A 17867-nucleotide genomic window follows, 5' to 3' on the forward strand; every position below is an offset into this window, starting at 1 on the left:
ATAATAATGTTGATAAATTTTACTGTAGCAAGTGACATTTTATAACATTAATCCTAGTGGTAAAAATCTGATGAATACTACAGCTGTACTGGTGGGTACAAGAAGAAAGAGAGCTTTTGACACCAAGTGAATTGATTTTAATAGTGCTTTAGAGCTCCAAAGCACAAGGATGGTGCAGAGATGGTAGATCCTTCACTGAAAGGGGAGAGGACTCAGGCAGGTGCTGGACAGTGAGACACCAGGGAGCTTGACTTCATGATGGTGATAATTAATTCTTTTTAAAATCTTTATTGATAAATACTTCCTGTGCTTTGAAAAACAAAAGGAAACTAAATGGTGTGATGATGCCATTTTAAATCCTCACCAATTATTTCAACTCAGCACATGTAAGTGAGCACACTGTGCTGGGTCCTGTGCTCAGATGTCGTTCCCGACGTCAGACACACAGGTGCAGGGCCCACCTGCCCACCCTGCCCATGCTGGCAGCTGCCAGATGAGCCGGGCACAGGGAATGCGCCAGTGGATGACTGGACAACTCATGACACAAAGAGTGGCATGAGAAGTTCTTTCTCTGACTTTATTTGCATGTAGCAGGAATAGGGTGGTACAGGTGGGCTTTAGCACCTGTCAGTAACAGCATAAGTGATATTGTAGGTTTTGTGATCCTTTAGAAATTGCCATCACATTGCCCTGTGATCCAGGCCCCAGTGCCTGGGCTGGGGTTGGCCCTTGCTCTCTGTGCAGGCAGTGGGGTGGCACAGCACTGCTGATGGTGCTGGGCCCAGGACAGTCCCTGCCAGAAAGCCCTGGGATTGTCACCACTCATGCCTGAGGTGCCTGGCTTCAGTCATGGCTGAGAGCAGCTGGTGTGCTCCTCTCCTCAGAGACACCTGCTAGGCATGGAGGCAGAGGGAGCAGCTCCAGAGCGAGCCCAGGCTGTGCCCTGCCTATCTTGCCAGCTGTCTGAGGATTGGTTTGTTTTATTTTTATTCCTGGAAATAAGGACTGCTTATTTTCTCCAGAAAAGCTTTTAAGAAATAAATGGATAACTTAGAAGAGAATCCTAGAGGGCACTGTACTTGGGACACTTCTGTAAAAATGGAGAGCAGTATAGTTTTTGTACTCAATCATTTAGACTGCCATGACCCTTCCCCTCCCAAAAGTGTATTTTTCCTGTTTTCTTCATGATATGACTTCTTTCCTTTTCAAATTCATGTCTCTGTTTCAATAACATCAAAGATGGACCTAGAGAGTTAAAATTGCAGCCCCTGGCCAAAGGGAAAATCCCAGTGACTTCAGACTGAAGAGCATTGAGGTTCCTGACACACACTGTGGCACATTGACAGCATTTTCCTTGTGAAACCCTGACAAGTCCTATATGGGTTTTCCTTCAGTTGTTTGTTTCCTGCATTTTTAGCATTTCACATGCCCCCAGTAATTATCTTCCTTTCTGAGAAATTGTATGTTTTTTCCTGCCATCCATTAGCATGAAGTTTATTGAGTGGTTGGGGATTAGTCACTGTTCTCTCTGGGGGCTGGAGTGCTGATCTTGGAACAATGTGTAAGAAATTCTCCCCCAAGGATGTTGTGCCTCTGTACTCCTCTGCACCACCTGAGGATGAAGAGCAGAGGGCTGAGTAGCCCCCCTCGCCTGGTGGCTTGCAGGTGCTGGTCTTTACACAGCCTTGGAGAGATACCTGGGTACAGACTGTAAACTTTGCTACTGGCTTAAGTGGTTGGGGTTTCAGACACCAGCACTGCTTTTAAAACACAAATGCTCCCAAGAGCACTGCACCTCCCACTGTCGTGCTGGAGGTACTGCGTTACAGCCTGCGAGGGCTGGGAAGCCCATGGCAAGGGCAGTTTCCCATAGGAGTGGTATTGAAGTGACAGGGATGGCAGCAGCATTGTTCTGGGACAGCAGTGCTCCGCCTTCCTTTGCCTGGTCCTCCCCCATCAGACCTCTCATCCACACCATGGAGCAGAGTCTCTGGGATGCTCCATCTGCAGCCTTCCCTTTGCTTCAGCTGCTGGCCAGAGTGGCAGGTGAGGGAGCTGACGGGTGGTCTCTGTCCCTGAGGAGGATTGCAGTGGCAGTGCCATGTGGCCATGGCTTTGGAACCCTGAGATTTATTTTGAAAGTGTATCGCTTGTCAGTGTTGCGCTTCTTCGTAAATTCCTGTACAGTGCTTTATGGCTTGTCCACGGGTGAAAAAAAAAAAAATATTCTCATGGCTCTGCTATTAACAATTTTAGAAATGAAAACGTCTTATAACGTTCTCTGGAAATGTGAATCCTAAGCTGTATGTTTGTGATGACTAATTGCTTAATCAGCTCAATGCACACCTGAATCATGGTTAATAGAAGGGGTTGTGCAAGCTTTGTTATGTATTCTGCAATACTGCAGTGATTCCCAGCTCCCTGCGAAGACCACCAGGCCAGTCCCAGCACCAAGCATGTTACAGAAACTGCTTCAAGTTCACATCCCACCCTCTGCAGCACCAGTGGTTGCCAGGGCTGTGGGTAGGCCTGGCCGTGTTTATTCACTTCAGCATCTTAAAGCAATTACAAAGATGCTGCGTGTCCAGCCAGCTTGGTCCATGGCAGCATTTGGTTTGTCTTTAAGGGCTGGTGAAGATGTGTTTGATGCCTATGCATGAAGCAACAGGGCCATCTAGAACAAAAGCCTGTGTTACATTTACTTTGCAAAGTCGCTCTGCCTTTGTGTGTCTACCAGAAACACTTATGCTTGAATGCAGTGTTTGATTTTTTTTCGGCTACTCTAAATAGATCATCTTTACAGACCACAATAAAATGTTTGTGTAATGCTTAACTGTACATTAAGTAAAAACCTGCATTAGAATATCCCTGTATTATTTCTATTGGATAAATAAGAGCAGAAAGACAAGTATCCCCATAATTCCCATTACCATTCAGCACTTAGTTACATTAGAAAAATGAGGCATTGTTCTGCCAACTTTTGTTTCCCTCCATTTGTGCTACTTACCACTTATGAATCCAGCATGCCGACCCATGCAGCAATTACTTCTAAAATCCAGCTATCATGGCACACGTGGGTACCACAGCACAGCTACTGCCAGGGGTTCATGGCTAGCACTGGTCTCCTGTGCCCTCAACTAGAGCATTATTGGTTTGAGCTGGTGTATAACTAATAGCATTTGGAAGGTGTAGGTGTTATGTTGTCTGCTGAAGCATGATTTGTATTGCATTAAAACATCCTGGTGGTTTTAAACAGGCTAAAGGGGTTTTTCAGCTGTGGTCAATTGCTGAGCTGTTGCACCAGCAGTGTGCAGGGTATTTGGGTGGTCATAGAAGCCTGTATTGTATTGACACCTCACCCAGGCCTTTGCAGCCCAACTGAAGCAGTTGATGTGTTTGTTCAGGACTGTTGCAGGTTTATGAGTATATTGCAAAGTCTCTTTTTACAGTCTTTTGGTCTACTGTCCTGTGCTTTGCTCCAGGAGGTGTGCAAGGCCTATGTATCTTCTCCTCTTCCTTCTAAGACTAAGCACTCGGACTGCACCTTCACTGCTGTGTGAATTGGCACAAGTGGACATGCTCCCTTCACCATCTCTCCAGGCAGCACAAGGGCAGGGGCAAGGCCAGCCACTGCTGTTCAGCTCCAGACGAGGGCATCTGTTTTACAGGGGGGTTGGGGCAGGAACCAAGGTTCAAAGCTGCCTCTACTTGTACGAGAAATCAATATTTAGCCGTAAAACCAGGAGAGGCATGTTTGGGAATCACAGCCTGAACGAGAGGGTTCCAGTATTGTCATAGAAGATAAAACAAGAGGAAAACATTTTGAATTTACTCTTTGTGTATTGAGGCCTTTTATTATTCATCAGTAAGTAAATATAAGCTAAGGGAGTGATTTGTTTCTAACAAGCTTATAAAATACTAGAGTCATTTGTGAGTTTATTGGAGTGCTGATTATAAACATTCCCTCATGCACACTCCTTTGTGTCAAATTAACATTCAAAATACAAATATTGTATCTTTGAATATTTTTGTAATCTCTTCCCAAGTACTTGAAATCTTCGATGAGAGATGATTGATGATGTTATGTGAAAAGTGGCCGAGCGCTCTGTCACAGTTTTGGACATATTTTTCATTTCTTTGGCATTTGCTTTGCTCATGCTGTTTCTTTGAATTGCCTGCTTCATGCTTTAGCATTTTGGATTTTGATACAATGCATAATTGATGCTCATCTAGCTGCAAAGATTCAACTGTTGTGCGTGCCACGCTGCCTGCATGCTGCTTCCCGGGATGTGTCCCACAGCCTGCTAGGGCCAGTGCATGATGGGGGAGTGGCCAGTCACACTGGGGCTGGGTGGCCTTGGCACCACTCCCTGCAGCTGCAGGGGCAGCTCAGGAACATGGGTGGCACCGGGGCATCCCAGGTCTCCCAAAGCACTCCCTCAAGGGGCCAGAGTTTGTGGCCTCAGGTGTGATTAGAAAGGAAGCCCTGTTCTTGCACTTCCTCTTGTGAGCAATGCACTTTGTGTTGGTAATCATAAGGAATAGAAATGCAAACAGTAGGCATGATCTACCACTCATCCCTTAGACCATTGCTTTAGACCTGTAGGCAGTTTTCCAAAAGGATAAGCTGTGTGGGGAAGGCATCCCAAGGCCTTTTCAGGTGCTGCTGGTTGAGACTAATGACCTTTAGGGAACAGATCTTGGCAGACCTTCTTGCCTCTATGACTACAGACTTGCCACTTCACCCCCTCCATGCTGGTACAGCAGGTGTATTTGTAGTTCAATGGGACAGACCTTTTACTTTTATTTTATGGTTTTGTTTTCCCCCATTCCCACAAAACATTCCTCATATTATCAGTATGCAAATTCTTTGCTTTTCCTGTCAATGTGTACCTTGTTTTTACTAAGCAGAGGAAAATCCTGCAAGGGTCGGTCTTAGGCTAACATTATTATAGTGGCTGCCATTTAAAAAGTCAATTTTTGCCTACAGGCAAAGTCTTGTTATCAGAGTTCATACCTATTTTGCATATATACGGTTGTATCTTCCCTACGTCTCTGGGGTGATAGGAGCAAATGCCGACTTCTTAATGCCGATTGTTGAATCTGAGGTTAAAATAAGAACTCACAAAAAAAATAATAAAATGGTGGGTAGCAGGTCTCTGACAGAGAGAAACCGTTTTGGTTGAAGCAGGGACTCCATGATGGCTTGATTAAGAATCTTATTTTATTTGAGGGCACAGCTGAAAAGCAGCTTGATCTTTCCTCTCATTTTTCATTCTTTCTCAGTAACTTTTGCAGGGCTGTGGAAATGGTTCTTCTCATGTGGACTTATTAGGTGGATACCCCTAAGTCTCTTTCAAGTTCAATGATTGCACATCAGGCCTTTCTCTACAGCAATCCAACTACACCTTTGGATCTTTCCAAGTCATCTCAGCCACCTCTGCATGGCTCCAGTCTTTACCGTGCACACCCTGAATGCACCATCCTGCTGGGAACATCTTAATGCTTCATTTTGGGCAGAGGCCTGGGGCTTGGTATTTTTTTATTTAATTTTATTTTTTTTTAAATGTAACTTCTAAGAATGAGAGGAGTTGCAGAGAGCCTGGGAAACCTTTACAATGCCATGAGCCTGAGATCTGGGTGAGTTTAAGCAAAAATAGCTGTGTAGGACTCCTGCTGTTAGTGAGCCATCAGAGCCTCCTGGATGTCATTGCGTTTTAATACCGTGGCATGCTCACACTTTCAGGTGGCTGGAAGAGGTCTGCTTCGGCACCACTGTAGGACTGGCTCTTCCAGATCCCTTTATTTATCCAAAAATACAGACTTTCCTTATCTTTTATGCTAAGTCTTCTGTCACAGCCCACATATGTTCTCCGGAGTCTGTCTACAGCGTGAGAATTTGCACATGGCTTTCCCTAATGGATTAAAAAGCTAATGACATATAAAATGAAGAAAATGTGTTTAAAAAAACTCAAAAAAACCCCTACAAGCTGGCCATGTTGTGCACTGACAGTATCTGCCAACAGCCATATATGCCTGACCGAGCTACTCACATAGTAAAGTAGAAAACAATTTGTTTACCAAGGCGGTAGCCAAAGTCTGCTGAGTTTAGGATCCCAGAAGAAGGTTTCTGGCCACGTTTCCCTGCCACTGGTGCCCCTTGCAGCTCTACAGGATGTGTGTGCTGGCCCTGAGCTCTCCTCCTGTGCAGAGCTCAGGGCAACTGCTTCAGTGCTGCCTGTCCAGATCATATGTGAAGCGTGCAAGCTGGCTGGCTCACATGCAGGACAAAGAACATGTGTAAAGGTGTTATTAGTTTGATATTAGGTTTTATGTATTGTAATCCATGTTTCTCTGTTAGATGAGCGCTACCCAGAGTAACTTTACAGTCTGTGTTATGCAGAGCCCTTGCTCAGCTGCGAGATCTCTTCCAAAAGGTCACTGGGTTGCAGTTTCTCTTCTTATTCAACATGAAGCTGCCATAGGGTTTGATTTCCACCTGGACTGGGGAGTGTTAACCAAGGAAATTCCACCAACATCAATGGGAGATGCTCCGTACATTTACTTGTGCATAATCCCACAGTAAAAGAATATATGTCTGCATAATGCAGAGATGCTTAAGATATTTTCTTGTTTTCATGCAGATTCTTCTTTTTGACTGCCTTAGGGAATATCATGCGTTACTGCACCCTAGGACTCCTGATTTAAAATATTTCTCATAGGGGAGGTTCATTCTTTTGGGCATATTTGCACTTAATGAGCTCTGAGATATATCCATGCCATACAAAATCAGTTACCTATCTTAGCCAGCCAGACCCTGTTTAGTCACCCGTGGTTCCCTCTGTTTGTCGTGGCACCTCATTTTGTCATCCCCAATAACTGGTTTGTGTCCCCAAGCTCCAGCCCTAGTCTGGGGAGAAGGAGTGAAGGAGGCACCTCAGTAGGGGTGGGGGACAGGAGCCTCTCTGGGGCTGGGCTGTGACGTGTTCAACCCTCAGATGGACAAGAAAGCTCTAGCGTGGTTGTGCTAAATGTTCATGTCAAGATAGCTGGGTAACCATAATTTTTATTTTCCAAGAAAAAGCTGAGAGATGGTTCTGGGTTTTTTGCTTGTCTGTTTGTATTTCAAAGAAATTTGGTCTTTAAGTTGATAACAATGCCATAAGAGATTGCTTTTTAACCAGAGACTTTTCCCTAGGAGTACTGTTTCTTAATATGAAAACAAAATTAATACATATTTTAAAGAAATGTATTTATTTGAGTAAATGGTGCAAATTGCCCCAGCATTATGGGGGTGCAGCATTTGGCCAATCTCTGAGTGTTTGGTGATCTACCACAAAAACAATGCTCATGCTTGGTTTTCAATTGCACTTTTAACTCTATGCCCACGGCACCATTTCCCACATAATCTCTACTAATGTAATCTTTAATTTGACCATAGCTGATACTGCTGTAAAGTTTACATTGCTGGATACATATTTCCATGTTTATGCAGAATTTTCAATATCAGAATAAGACCCCTTATGTCAGTTCACCTGGCATTGCACCAATGCAGGGATAAGAGAATTTTTCTTTGTTGACAGAAATAAAAGTCTACCCTCCCACTCAAAAAAAAAAAAAAAAAAAAAGGATTTACATCTATTATGTTTTGATGGCTGAAAGAACCTTCAGTGTTTCTCAGTCAAATTGTATGTTTAGGAAGGGTTTTTTGTTAAGAGTTTTGTTTCTATTTCTCCCTTTACCGGTTTTTCTGCTTCCCTGATGCCATCATGGGAGTGGTTTATGCCTTTCTCTTACTCTGTGCAGTTGACAACAACTGGCTTGTAGCCTGTCATGTTAATTATATACTATTAGAGGCCATTAATCTGATGATTATTTACACGATAGATTTAAAGTCTATCATGTCAATGTGTGCTTGGGAAATGGTAATGTGAAGATCAGCGATATACATCAGTGGGAGTTGGTGTGTTTAACAAACACCGTGTGCTGTCCCAGGTGTTCTGGGTTAGCTCAGGGGGCTGCCCACCCTGCCTTGCATCCCCAGCTCAGGAACCTGCCTCTGAGCACACAAAAATGCGCCCAGCAGAAAGGCAAATGCCTTTTGAGCAGTAGCTGTGGGATGCAGCTGCCACCCCGCACCCACGCAGAGGAGAGGTTGCCTGTGGGAGGGAAGGCTTTACCTTTGGCTTCTCGTGGCTGGAGGGTCCTGGCAGCTCTGGGGGCCTCTGTGCGACCACGGTTGCCACACACTGGCACTGCAGGAGGCCCGGGTGGGATGCGGTGGGGAGAGGGCACCTCGTGCCTCTGGGGGACTGGTGCTGAGGCTGGGGAACGTGCCAGGCCTGTAAAAGGAGTAAAAAAGGGTTTTACAACAATTTAAAGTAAGTTTAAAGCTTTGGATGTTTTTAAAGCATGGGCATATTCCAGTGGGATGTTTAATAAGAGTATAATGATGTTTTAATTTTAATTTTTAATTTCACAAGAAGAATAGATGCCAAGTAGATACTAGTTATTGCTGTTTGTCTGAGCTCTTCAATGTGATATTGTGAATAGGATGAGAGGATGAATGTATTCCTGCTGTGTAGCAGTGCAGGGAGCTGCTCCCAGGGAGGAGACCAGGAGTAATAAAGTGTATTTAGTTTTCAGTGATACAATGGCATGAGGGAGGATAGTGCAGGGAATGGGCTGTGTGGCCATGGCCCTGGATTCAGGGCTGCATTACTTCACTTTCCTCAGGTACTGATATTAAACTTGAAATAACACAACTGTGAGTATTTCAAAACGTTGAAAAACATTACTTGGGTTGAATTATGTGGGAATGAGGCATTCTTACTAAACTCTAGTCGTTCCTAGGGGTTCATTAGTTTGGATAAAGCTAATTCTGTGTGTGGTTGTACGCTCAAAGACAGCATGTGTTTCTTTTCCTGTATGGGTTTTGCATTTCCATTTTTGCATGGAAACCAGTGGAATTATTCCTTAATCAACTGTTATGAAGGAGCAGCCAGACCTATCAGGCTTTAGTCCACAAAAAGTTTTAATATAGGCTATTAAAAAAAGGCATCTTCAGAGAAAGGCTGATAAAGTGTGACGTTACTGTGCTGAAGTATAGTGCATTTCTATAAATTATCTTTATGCAGTTTCCCAGATTAATATCTAAATCTAAAATAAAGCTCTGCAGGCGAGTCCCTTTGGGGCTCTGCAGTCAGAGATAGATGATGCACAACTCCATGAACTCCTTTGAACTTTCAGATTTTATTTTTCTTGTAAACTGAAAATTAAGTTGATGAAGCTGGGCCTGGCAGCCCCATCTCTAGTGTGTGAGGCTCAGCCTTCCCCTCAGGAATGCAATGCAGTGGGAGCACACAGCCTGTGGCCAGGAGCGGCGCAGGGGCTCTGGAGCAGCGCAGGAACTTGCAGTCAGTAGGAAACGCCCTGCAATCTCATCTCCAGTCCCTCTGGGACCGTGCTTCTTTTTGATGGTCATTTTAATATTGCAGTGTACTGACATATACTGGAGGCAGTGAACTTACAAGCTACCCTATAAATAATTTGGCATCTAATTCTGCATATTTTGAGCTCGAGGCCCCCTAAGATGATGAAAGCATTTAAAGCCCGTTGTGTGGTTAGGCTAATTTCGCATGGGAAAGAATACCTTTTTGAGCCTGAAGAAGTACATCACAAGTAACCTTGGAGTTTGTTACCAGGAATCCATAGGCACTTCCTCCAGCACCAGTAAGTCCTGTGACTTCTGTCTCCTAATACATTCCCTGATTTCCCAAATCCCTTTTCCCCAGAGAGTCCCCACCTGAAGAAGAGCAATTGCCCTTTGTGCTGATAAACCCTTGTCTGGGCTGCCCATCCCTTGGAAAACTATGAAGAACAGAACTGATTTTAATGAGTCTTATCAATAGGCAAATGTAAGGAAAACCACCAAAATTACATACAAATGCATGTTGGGAACTCTGTATTTTTGTTGGTATTCCTTACATAGTTTCTAGAAAAATCCAAGCCCCTGTGTTATCATTTTTCATTAAAGTGATGTTTCTAACCACAGTGGACAGCTCTCATATCCCTTGAAAACTTATAATAGTAAAATTGTCATAAGGATGAAGCAGAAATGCAAGATTTTATTAAACAATCTTCGGCTCATAAAAGACATCAGTGTTGTGCCATTCTAGATCATATAAATATATTTCAAAGCAGAATCATATTTCAGCAGAGAGATAAAGCACAAAAGAATATGATTAGCGGATACCAACATAAAATATTAAACCATCCAAGAAGGGGTGTAGGTGTATGTTTATCCACACGGGCAAGTTGGGGGCTGAAAGCAAGGCAAGATTTTGGCAATATATCAGTAGAGTCATGAGCACAGATATCCATGGCAATTTGTGTGTGTGTGCATTTTGCAGTGGCACGGGGGTTTGGCATGGTTTCTCACAGTGCAGAGCTGGGTGTTTCCACACAGCCACTGAAAATGCTGAGGGAATGTGACGGGTGTCTTTAGTCTGGCAGAGTTGTCAAAGGGAGATATGAGCTCTACCTGGATAAATAAATAAGTATAAATAGTTTTCTTTCTGATATGTGACCAGATTATTTTCCAGTTGATTTCCAGCCAAGGTCCCAAGGGGGCCACAGATCAAAAAAAGATAAGGGTCAGTTACAAGGTTGAGCTCATTCGGCGTTGCCATAGTAACTGACCTCCAGCATCCCTGGGAGGACGGCACCCAGCTCCCCAGGTGACATTTCTGTTGCCACGCCATCAATCCGCTGCCTTTCGCCGCCCAGGCTGCCTGATGGCCAGGGTGCCCGCGCTGCACAGCGATTCAGTGCCACTGGCCCGCGCCAGGCCAGAGCATGGCACCTCCTCACCCCGCAGCTGCCCCGCCGGCAAGGGAGGGGCTCTGCTGCATCCTCTGGGATTGATTGCAAAAATGCAGTGGAGCAATGCGCTCCAAATGGTTTTTGTAGCAGGTCATGGGCTTAGGCAGCAATGGCGATGAGGAAATGTCGACTGTACAGCAGACGTAGTCTTCATCTGGTGTGAGCATCTGCAGATTTGCCATTCCCTTGGAGCAGTTACAGCGTGTTCTCAGACCTGGGTTTTACTTCCACCCTTGGATTGTTTTTAATGAAAACCAGCGGTGGAGTGGTGCCAGGCAGATGAGGGGTCAAAGTGGTTCTCTACAGGCTTTGTTTTTGGAGGGGGTGTCCATCACTGTCCTCCTATCCTGGTTCCAGCCCCTTGCTCCTTCACAGCCAAATGGGAAAAAATGCTGGGGAAGCTGCTTCTTTTCTTACATTATAAATTTTTCCCTTTGATTACTTATTTACTGGGAAATGAATTGCATAAACAGAATAGTTACATGCAGTTTTCATTTTATTTCCCTGTGTTCATTCCGATTTCTATTTATTTCTACCATAATTAGAGCACATGGCCCATTTAATTCTACCAAATTTATGATCTAATGGACAGGAGAAGGTTCTCTGTGAACACAGTATATTAATGCTTTGTTACACTGAATCACAGTGTTTCAAAGTTCATTAAAAGCACAGTTAACTCGTGGATGTGAACATCTGAATAAAGGAAAGAAATTCTCCTTTATTGCCTCGATTTGCTGCAGTAGAGTAGAATTATACTGGTCTGGGAAGCTATAGTGTGGGATGTACATGTTGTTGTCAGCAACGAGCATCAGATTGTCTTACATGATCTCTCAAATTAGGACTATTGTAGTTATTCCATAAGGGAAAATTTTTGCTTTATTAAATCAAGTTGAAGAGAGAAGTTTTAACTAACAGTAAAGACAATGCCATCTTGATTTTTGCTGTTCAAATCTCCTATTTGCTGTTGTCATAACGTGTTGGTACATGACAGTGTTAACGTGTACTTTTACATTGCCATTAATATAGTTATAATTAGAAATGCGGCTGATACAGTAAATGGGCTTAATACAGCAATATTAATTATACTGCATCCTCGCCAGGAGGCTGCTGGTGTTGGTTCTCTTAGAGGCTTAGAGACTCATTGTAATATGTATTAAATGCACATTGCTGCAGCAGAAATAGCTTTATGGAGAAGCATATTCCCACTCTAAAATGGGCAGGATGGCAGCACAAGTGCTACTAAACACCCTATCAACATATTTAAAACTATCCTGCACACGCACCCGAACTTGGGAACAATGAGCGACATGCTCTGCCACCGCAGTTCAGCTGGGTCTGCACAACCCACTAATCCTCACTAACAGGCAGTAAATTATGTACCTCCAAATTTATACAAATGCCTGCCTTTGACATCAGTGGGCACCACCCAGGTTTCACCTTCAGGATTCAGATAATCAGCTCTCATTCCTACTGGCTTCCCTCAAGACCAGTATGGAAATAAGTATGTGTCTGCCAGGGATCAAATGCTTTTGGAGACAAAAGTAGGTACTGAAAACATTACAGGATACTATCATCTCCCCATGATACTTTTACACAAAGCGCTCTGTTCCTCTTTTGGCCTGACATAGTTTCAGCCTGACAGAATCCAGCAGGCCTGCTTGTTTTAAACAAGAGCACATCCTATTATTTTTTGGAGAAATGAAGTGTAAAATTAATGCTTATTATTTTGAGCTCAGAAAAAAAAGGCAAGAAACCCAAGATTCTTGTTTGCCGTGCATTGCTCGTTTAGTCCTGTAATCAACTGATCCCTCCACAGATACACTTATGAAGACATGGGAGAAGATCTAGCATAACAAACTGTAAAAATCTGCATTTTATTTTACAAATGAGAGGGGCTGCATAATTCACTTGAGTTATGTAGGTCTCTCGTAGATGCTTGTCGTGCTAGAAAAAAAAAAGGCGAATAAGAATGAGGGAAAGGATGATATGTTTGCTGTTGCTAGTGCCCAGCACCACGCATTTGACTGTCACACCGCATTGTCAAAAAACCTCCTTGCATGTACCTATATGATCTTATATAATTCAAGGAAGTTATTGTCCAAAGGTGACTGAGTATCCCTATGCATGTGCTGTGTTTCTGTGTAAAATAATATACTGTAAAATGCCATAGAGGAGAGAGTGATTATAGCAGCTATTCTATCTATATCTTTGGGCATTTTCATATTTTGAATACACATGCATGAAAAGAGAAACGTTTGTCATGCTAACCATGGTACTTTTTCCCCCTTTTTTTCTTTCTGGATGGTTTTATAGACACAAGAAATACATAATGGACTCCTGTGGGAGTGGAATAAAAACCCCCACCGGTGAGGAGAAGGCCTTATAATTCAGAAGTGGATTTGCAAATCAAAAGGTCTTGCCTCGAGTGGGATAAATTTCCAGATCTGCAGGAACCCATTATGTTTTATTATTTTTCATTCTAGTTTTAGTTTGTTTGTTATGGGTTTAACTATTTAAAATACTGCAGGGATCAGCCAAGAAAATACACAATCTCTGTTGCCTAATTAAACATACCAAGCCTGTAAGAATATACTTTAACTGAAATGCTGAGCATTGTTTGTTTTTGGTTTTTTTTTTAGTTTTACTCAAATTATAGATATTTCTGCTGGAAAAGGAGCAGCTGTCTAGTCATCAGTATGCGTCTATCTGTATTTATGAACACATGTGCTCACACAGGACCATAGGCTGTACATGAATCACTCTTTTCCAAATACCCAGTATGTAGAGGGTAGAAAATTAATGTCAAACATGATTTCTCTGATTTATTCGTAGAAGGCATTTGTTCCTTTCCCCCCAGTTCCTGCTTTGTCCTCTGTGGGTTTATTGCAGCATTTGGTTGCTGTACACAGCGGTGTGGCTGGGCACGCTCAGCATGAGGCTCATGTCCCTTCCCCACTTCTTCTCCCCTGTGGAGTAGGTTGCAAAATTCACACAAAGCCAGAACTTTTCAGGCAAGGGTCTGATGGGAGAATCCAGCCTGAGGCCACTGTAAGGGGAGAGGGCCTGGCATGGAAACCTATGCATTAGAGAGGGCAGCATGCCCGCCCGTGGAGGCTGCACAAGCAGAGCATTGCAAACCTCGTGGCGTCCTAGAAATATCCCAGTCCCTGGTTGTGGCTCCTTGGGGAATTCATAGAGCTGCTGCCATGGAGCTACCAGCCCTTTCATCTTTCTGTTCCTGGCTCTTTCCTTTTCTCTTTTTATCTCCTTCCCAACCCACCTGTTTACTTCTCCCCATGCCACTTCCCCCTTCCCCACCCAGCTCCGGTGCCAGCACTCACCATGAGCACCCACTGCCACATGTGTTTCAGAGCCCACCTGGCCTCGAGGCAGCATGGGCAGCTCTCCACTGTCCAAGCCTTGTGCAGGGGCTTTGGGATCCTGATAGTACCAAATGCTTCATAGGAAGCAATACCTTCCTTTAAAGATAGAAATACCTACCTTTAAAGATAGAAAAAGCTAATTTGAAGCAACTGTAAGACTGTGCTTCTGAGGACTCACGTTCTTCATAAGATCCAAATGTATTTGGCAAGAATTAGTTAAAGGAGTAATATAGTTGTTTCTTAGCAATCTTGGAACTGAAAATTAATAGTCATTGATATTTGAGGATGTAAAAATAAAGCTGAGTGTAGAACAAAAGAAAGAATTTATGTAGTTTTTAAAATATGTTTTCATGAGAAGTTCATGTGTTGCCACAGTGAAGGAAAGACACATTTTCAGGAAGTATTTGCAGAAACCAGCCACAGTGTTAAAAATTTTAGGTGGTTTCTGATTTTTTTAAATTGTGTATTATGTTTCCTAAAATTCTGACTTTCTCCCTCCCTTCAAGAAAACCAAAGGATTGTTTAGTTTTATGTGTGAAAATTGCTTTAACATGGCTTCAGTACCTCAAAAAAAGGCTCAGCTGCACCCAGAACCACAGACTTCAGTGAACAGAGAAGCATATAATCTTACAAAAGTGGTAGGCTTGAACCAAGAGCAATAATTATTGTTACTTCACTGAGTTCAGTTAGAATATAGAGGCATTTAAAATGGACCCTGTGTATTCAATACTTAAGATATATGACAAGGAAATTACACTTTCAAATTACATTTAAATACCTTCAGTGGTCTCTCTTTGCCTTGTAAAAAGCCAAGAGATACAAAAATTTACACAGACACTCTGCTCTCAGCTCCTGCTATTCTCCAACAGTTCCTTCCTCTCCTGTATGTTTGCAGTGTACTCTGAGGTGAAGACATCACTTCAGTCTTCTGTCAGTGTTGGTGGTTGAATTCACACTATTAAAGTAATTTTAGATGCTGTTTGACTCTTTAATAATCTGTACCCAGAGCAGGGCTGCTCTCCCTTTGCGGCAGGGTTGTGCCGCGTTATCGGGAGCCTGGGAGCCCCGCGTGGGTTCCCGGCGGATCAGGCGCGGAGCCGCTTTCAGCGCAGCCGAAATGTGGGGGGGCTGCACCCCTGAACGCCAGCAGCTTGTCCTGCTCTGGGGCTGGGGCAGTGGCTGTGGGTCCTGGGGGCCCTGTGTGCCAGCACAGGCGTTCCCCACCGACCGCTGCTGCCTCCCCGACGCTAATCTGCTGTGTCACTAACAAGTTGTATCATTTGAACCTTGCAGAGGAAGGCATCAATCATGAGTGCAAGCTGTGTAACCAGATGTTTGACTCTCCGGCAAAGCTCCTGTGTCACCTGATTGAGCACAGCTTTGAGGGGATGGGAGGCACATTCAAATGCCCTGTTTGTTTCACAGGTAAGACAGGGAGGCCAAGACAAGCCTCAGCGTGCATGGCTAGATCCAGAAATGACACTCAGGGGATTTGTAAAATACTGTATTCCTTTCCCTGGGAAAAAGAAATACTGTGCTTGGAAACATTCAAATATCCTCTGTCCGAAGCTGGGGCTTGCTCTGACGAGCAGCTCTGTGGTGTTTGACACCAAGCAGCACTGCCACATGCAGCGGGCTCTGCATGGCCCCCACAATTCCAAACATTTACATTATGCCTTGTGGCTCAAAGGTGCTATGTGTTTCCAAGTGTGGGACTTGCAAAGGATGGACTGTCTCTTGCAAGCCCTTATTCACCTGAGCAAGGACTCTCTAAAGACCAGGTGGTTCGTGGTCTGCTCACAGTGCTGAGTAAAGGAGAGTAAAGGTTTGATATGACCAAACTGTACAGCTCTATGATTTTGCCAGCTGCTGTCTCAGAGGTTTCTTCAAGCCCAGTTTTCTTATGGTGGCACATTACTAACTCCTGTCTGAAAGCCTCCTAGGTATTCCTTCTGTGTAGATCATTTAAGCTGTCTCATCAGTGCAAATGATCATGGGTGATCTTGCTTTTCCAGGTTCTGCAGGGTGCATGAAAAGGCTGCCTTTTATACTGTCTTCAACACAGTAGTTAACATTTACATTTCCAATCTGTTTGCAAGATAAGGATCACGTAGATACCGCTGTGGACCTGTTGTCAGAAAAGGGGAATGGTAGCACCTGCAATTCCTTGAACTTTGATGGGAATAAGGTGAACCTGTGTTCTTTAGGGTTAGGCCCACGATTTGAGAAACTGGTTATTGTGCAAGCTAGGAGGTAATTTATCCTTTCTGCAACATGCTGTAAAAAAATTCTGGGTGCATGTGTTAAATTCTGCAGAAGGAAGAAGCCATTTTCATGTACAGATTCATGTAAAGTGAGACAAAAATGAAATCAGAAATATTTTTTAACCAGCTAAAGGTGTGGTTCAATATGTTCCACTTCAAAATTTCCCTTGATGAAGTCAGCATAATTGTCAATCCAGAATCATAATGCAGATGCCGTGATATTTGTGATGTTAAACAATAACCTTTTTCTTATTGAATGGACAACCTATTTTAAAGATCTAAAAATTGTGGCGAGCCTGCCCTTTCAGATTCACATTTCTGCCAGAAATGCTGTTCTGGGCATTTCATACCAGCCATCAAGGCCTCTCCTGGCCCAGTTGTCCTGCATTAAAAATGCATCTGATGCACCTGCCATGGGCCCAGGGCTCCCCGCGGGAGCCGTGACGTCCTCTCTTTGGTCTGATGACTGAGTTCTTCCAGTTACGTGTGGGCAGTGTTAGCTTTATGTGAAATATCAAAAATCCGTACAGGATGTAGAGTCTTTTAGAGGTAAGCTGACTGTCAGCCTGAAGACTCTAAATTGACTACTTGTAAGGAAATTCTGCCGAACCAAGTGTATCAGCACTTCTCTAGCAGATATCCTTGGACCTGTTACAATTGCAAAGACTCTGAAGTGCAGTTCAAGATGAGGTGCCTTATATGAAGCAATCTTAACTAACTGTACTGTGTTGTTTCAGTTTTTGTACAGGCAAACAAACTGCAGCAGCACATCTTTGCAGTCCATGGGCAGGAAGACAAAATTTATGACTGTTCCCAGTGCCCACAGAAGTTCTTCTTTCAAACAGAGCTTCAGGTATGTTTACAACAGGAGTAAAAACAAAGCTAAATCTGTTGATTTCTCTGTGCAACCATCACCCTTGTGCAGCATTTAGAAAAGGTGCCTAACCTTGGTATGGTCTCTTCTGCCCTTAAACAGTCTCTCAGTCTCCTCCTGCGTCCCTGGGTGCCTGGAGGAGAAAAGGGTCTCTGAGCATGGCTGGAATAAATAAATAAATAAGACAAGACAGATATCATGATTTATGAGTATTTCTCTTGACAGTAGTGTTGCTACATTCTTACATGTCTACGTCAAACACCTTGTAAATAATTTCTTTTCCTCTATTAATAATTTAGGGACTGATTAACATACAAAGACTCAGCAAATGGTAGCTGCCCCATCCCTTTCTGTGCTGCTAAATCATAAGTAAAGGAATTTTCCCTACTGAGGTATGAGAGCAAAGCATGGATGCAGCTCGACATGATGCTCAAGCAGGGGCTCCTCCAAGGCAGTAGCACT

General features: G+C 43.6%; 1 protein-coding gene across 5 annotated transcripts in view; it reads left to right on the forward strand.

Annotated features, from left to right (window-relative positions):
• The window catches only part of ZNF423 (zinc finger protein 423), a 230792-nt gene that overhangs the window by 191873 nt on the left and 21052 nt on the right, over positions 1-17867 (forward strand). For all 5 annotated transcript variants that reach the window (XR_004242572.1, XM_032121819.1, XM_032121820.1 and 2 more), the window contains 2 exons: positions 15561-15692; positions 17269-17384. Coding sequence is in view for 4 of the 5 variants with exons in the window: in XM_032121819.1 (XP_031977710.1) it covers positions 15561-15692; positions 17269-17384 (248 nt within the window). In the remaining variant the exon portion in view is untranslated. The remainder of the gene's footprint in view (positions 1-15560; positions 15693-17268; positions 17385-17867) is intronic.

The sequence above is a fragment of the Corvus moneduloides genome, chromosome 12 (assembly GCF_009650955.1).
Source record: "Corvus moneduloides isolate bCorMon1 chromosome 12, bCorMon1.pri, whole genome shotgun sequence".
Classification (NCBI taxonomy): domain Eukaryota; kingdom Metazoa; phylum Chordata; class Aves; order Passeriformes; family Corvidae; genus Corvus; species Corvus moneduloides.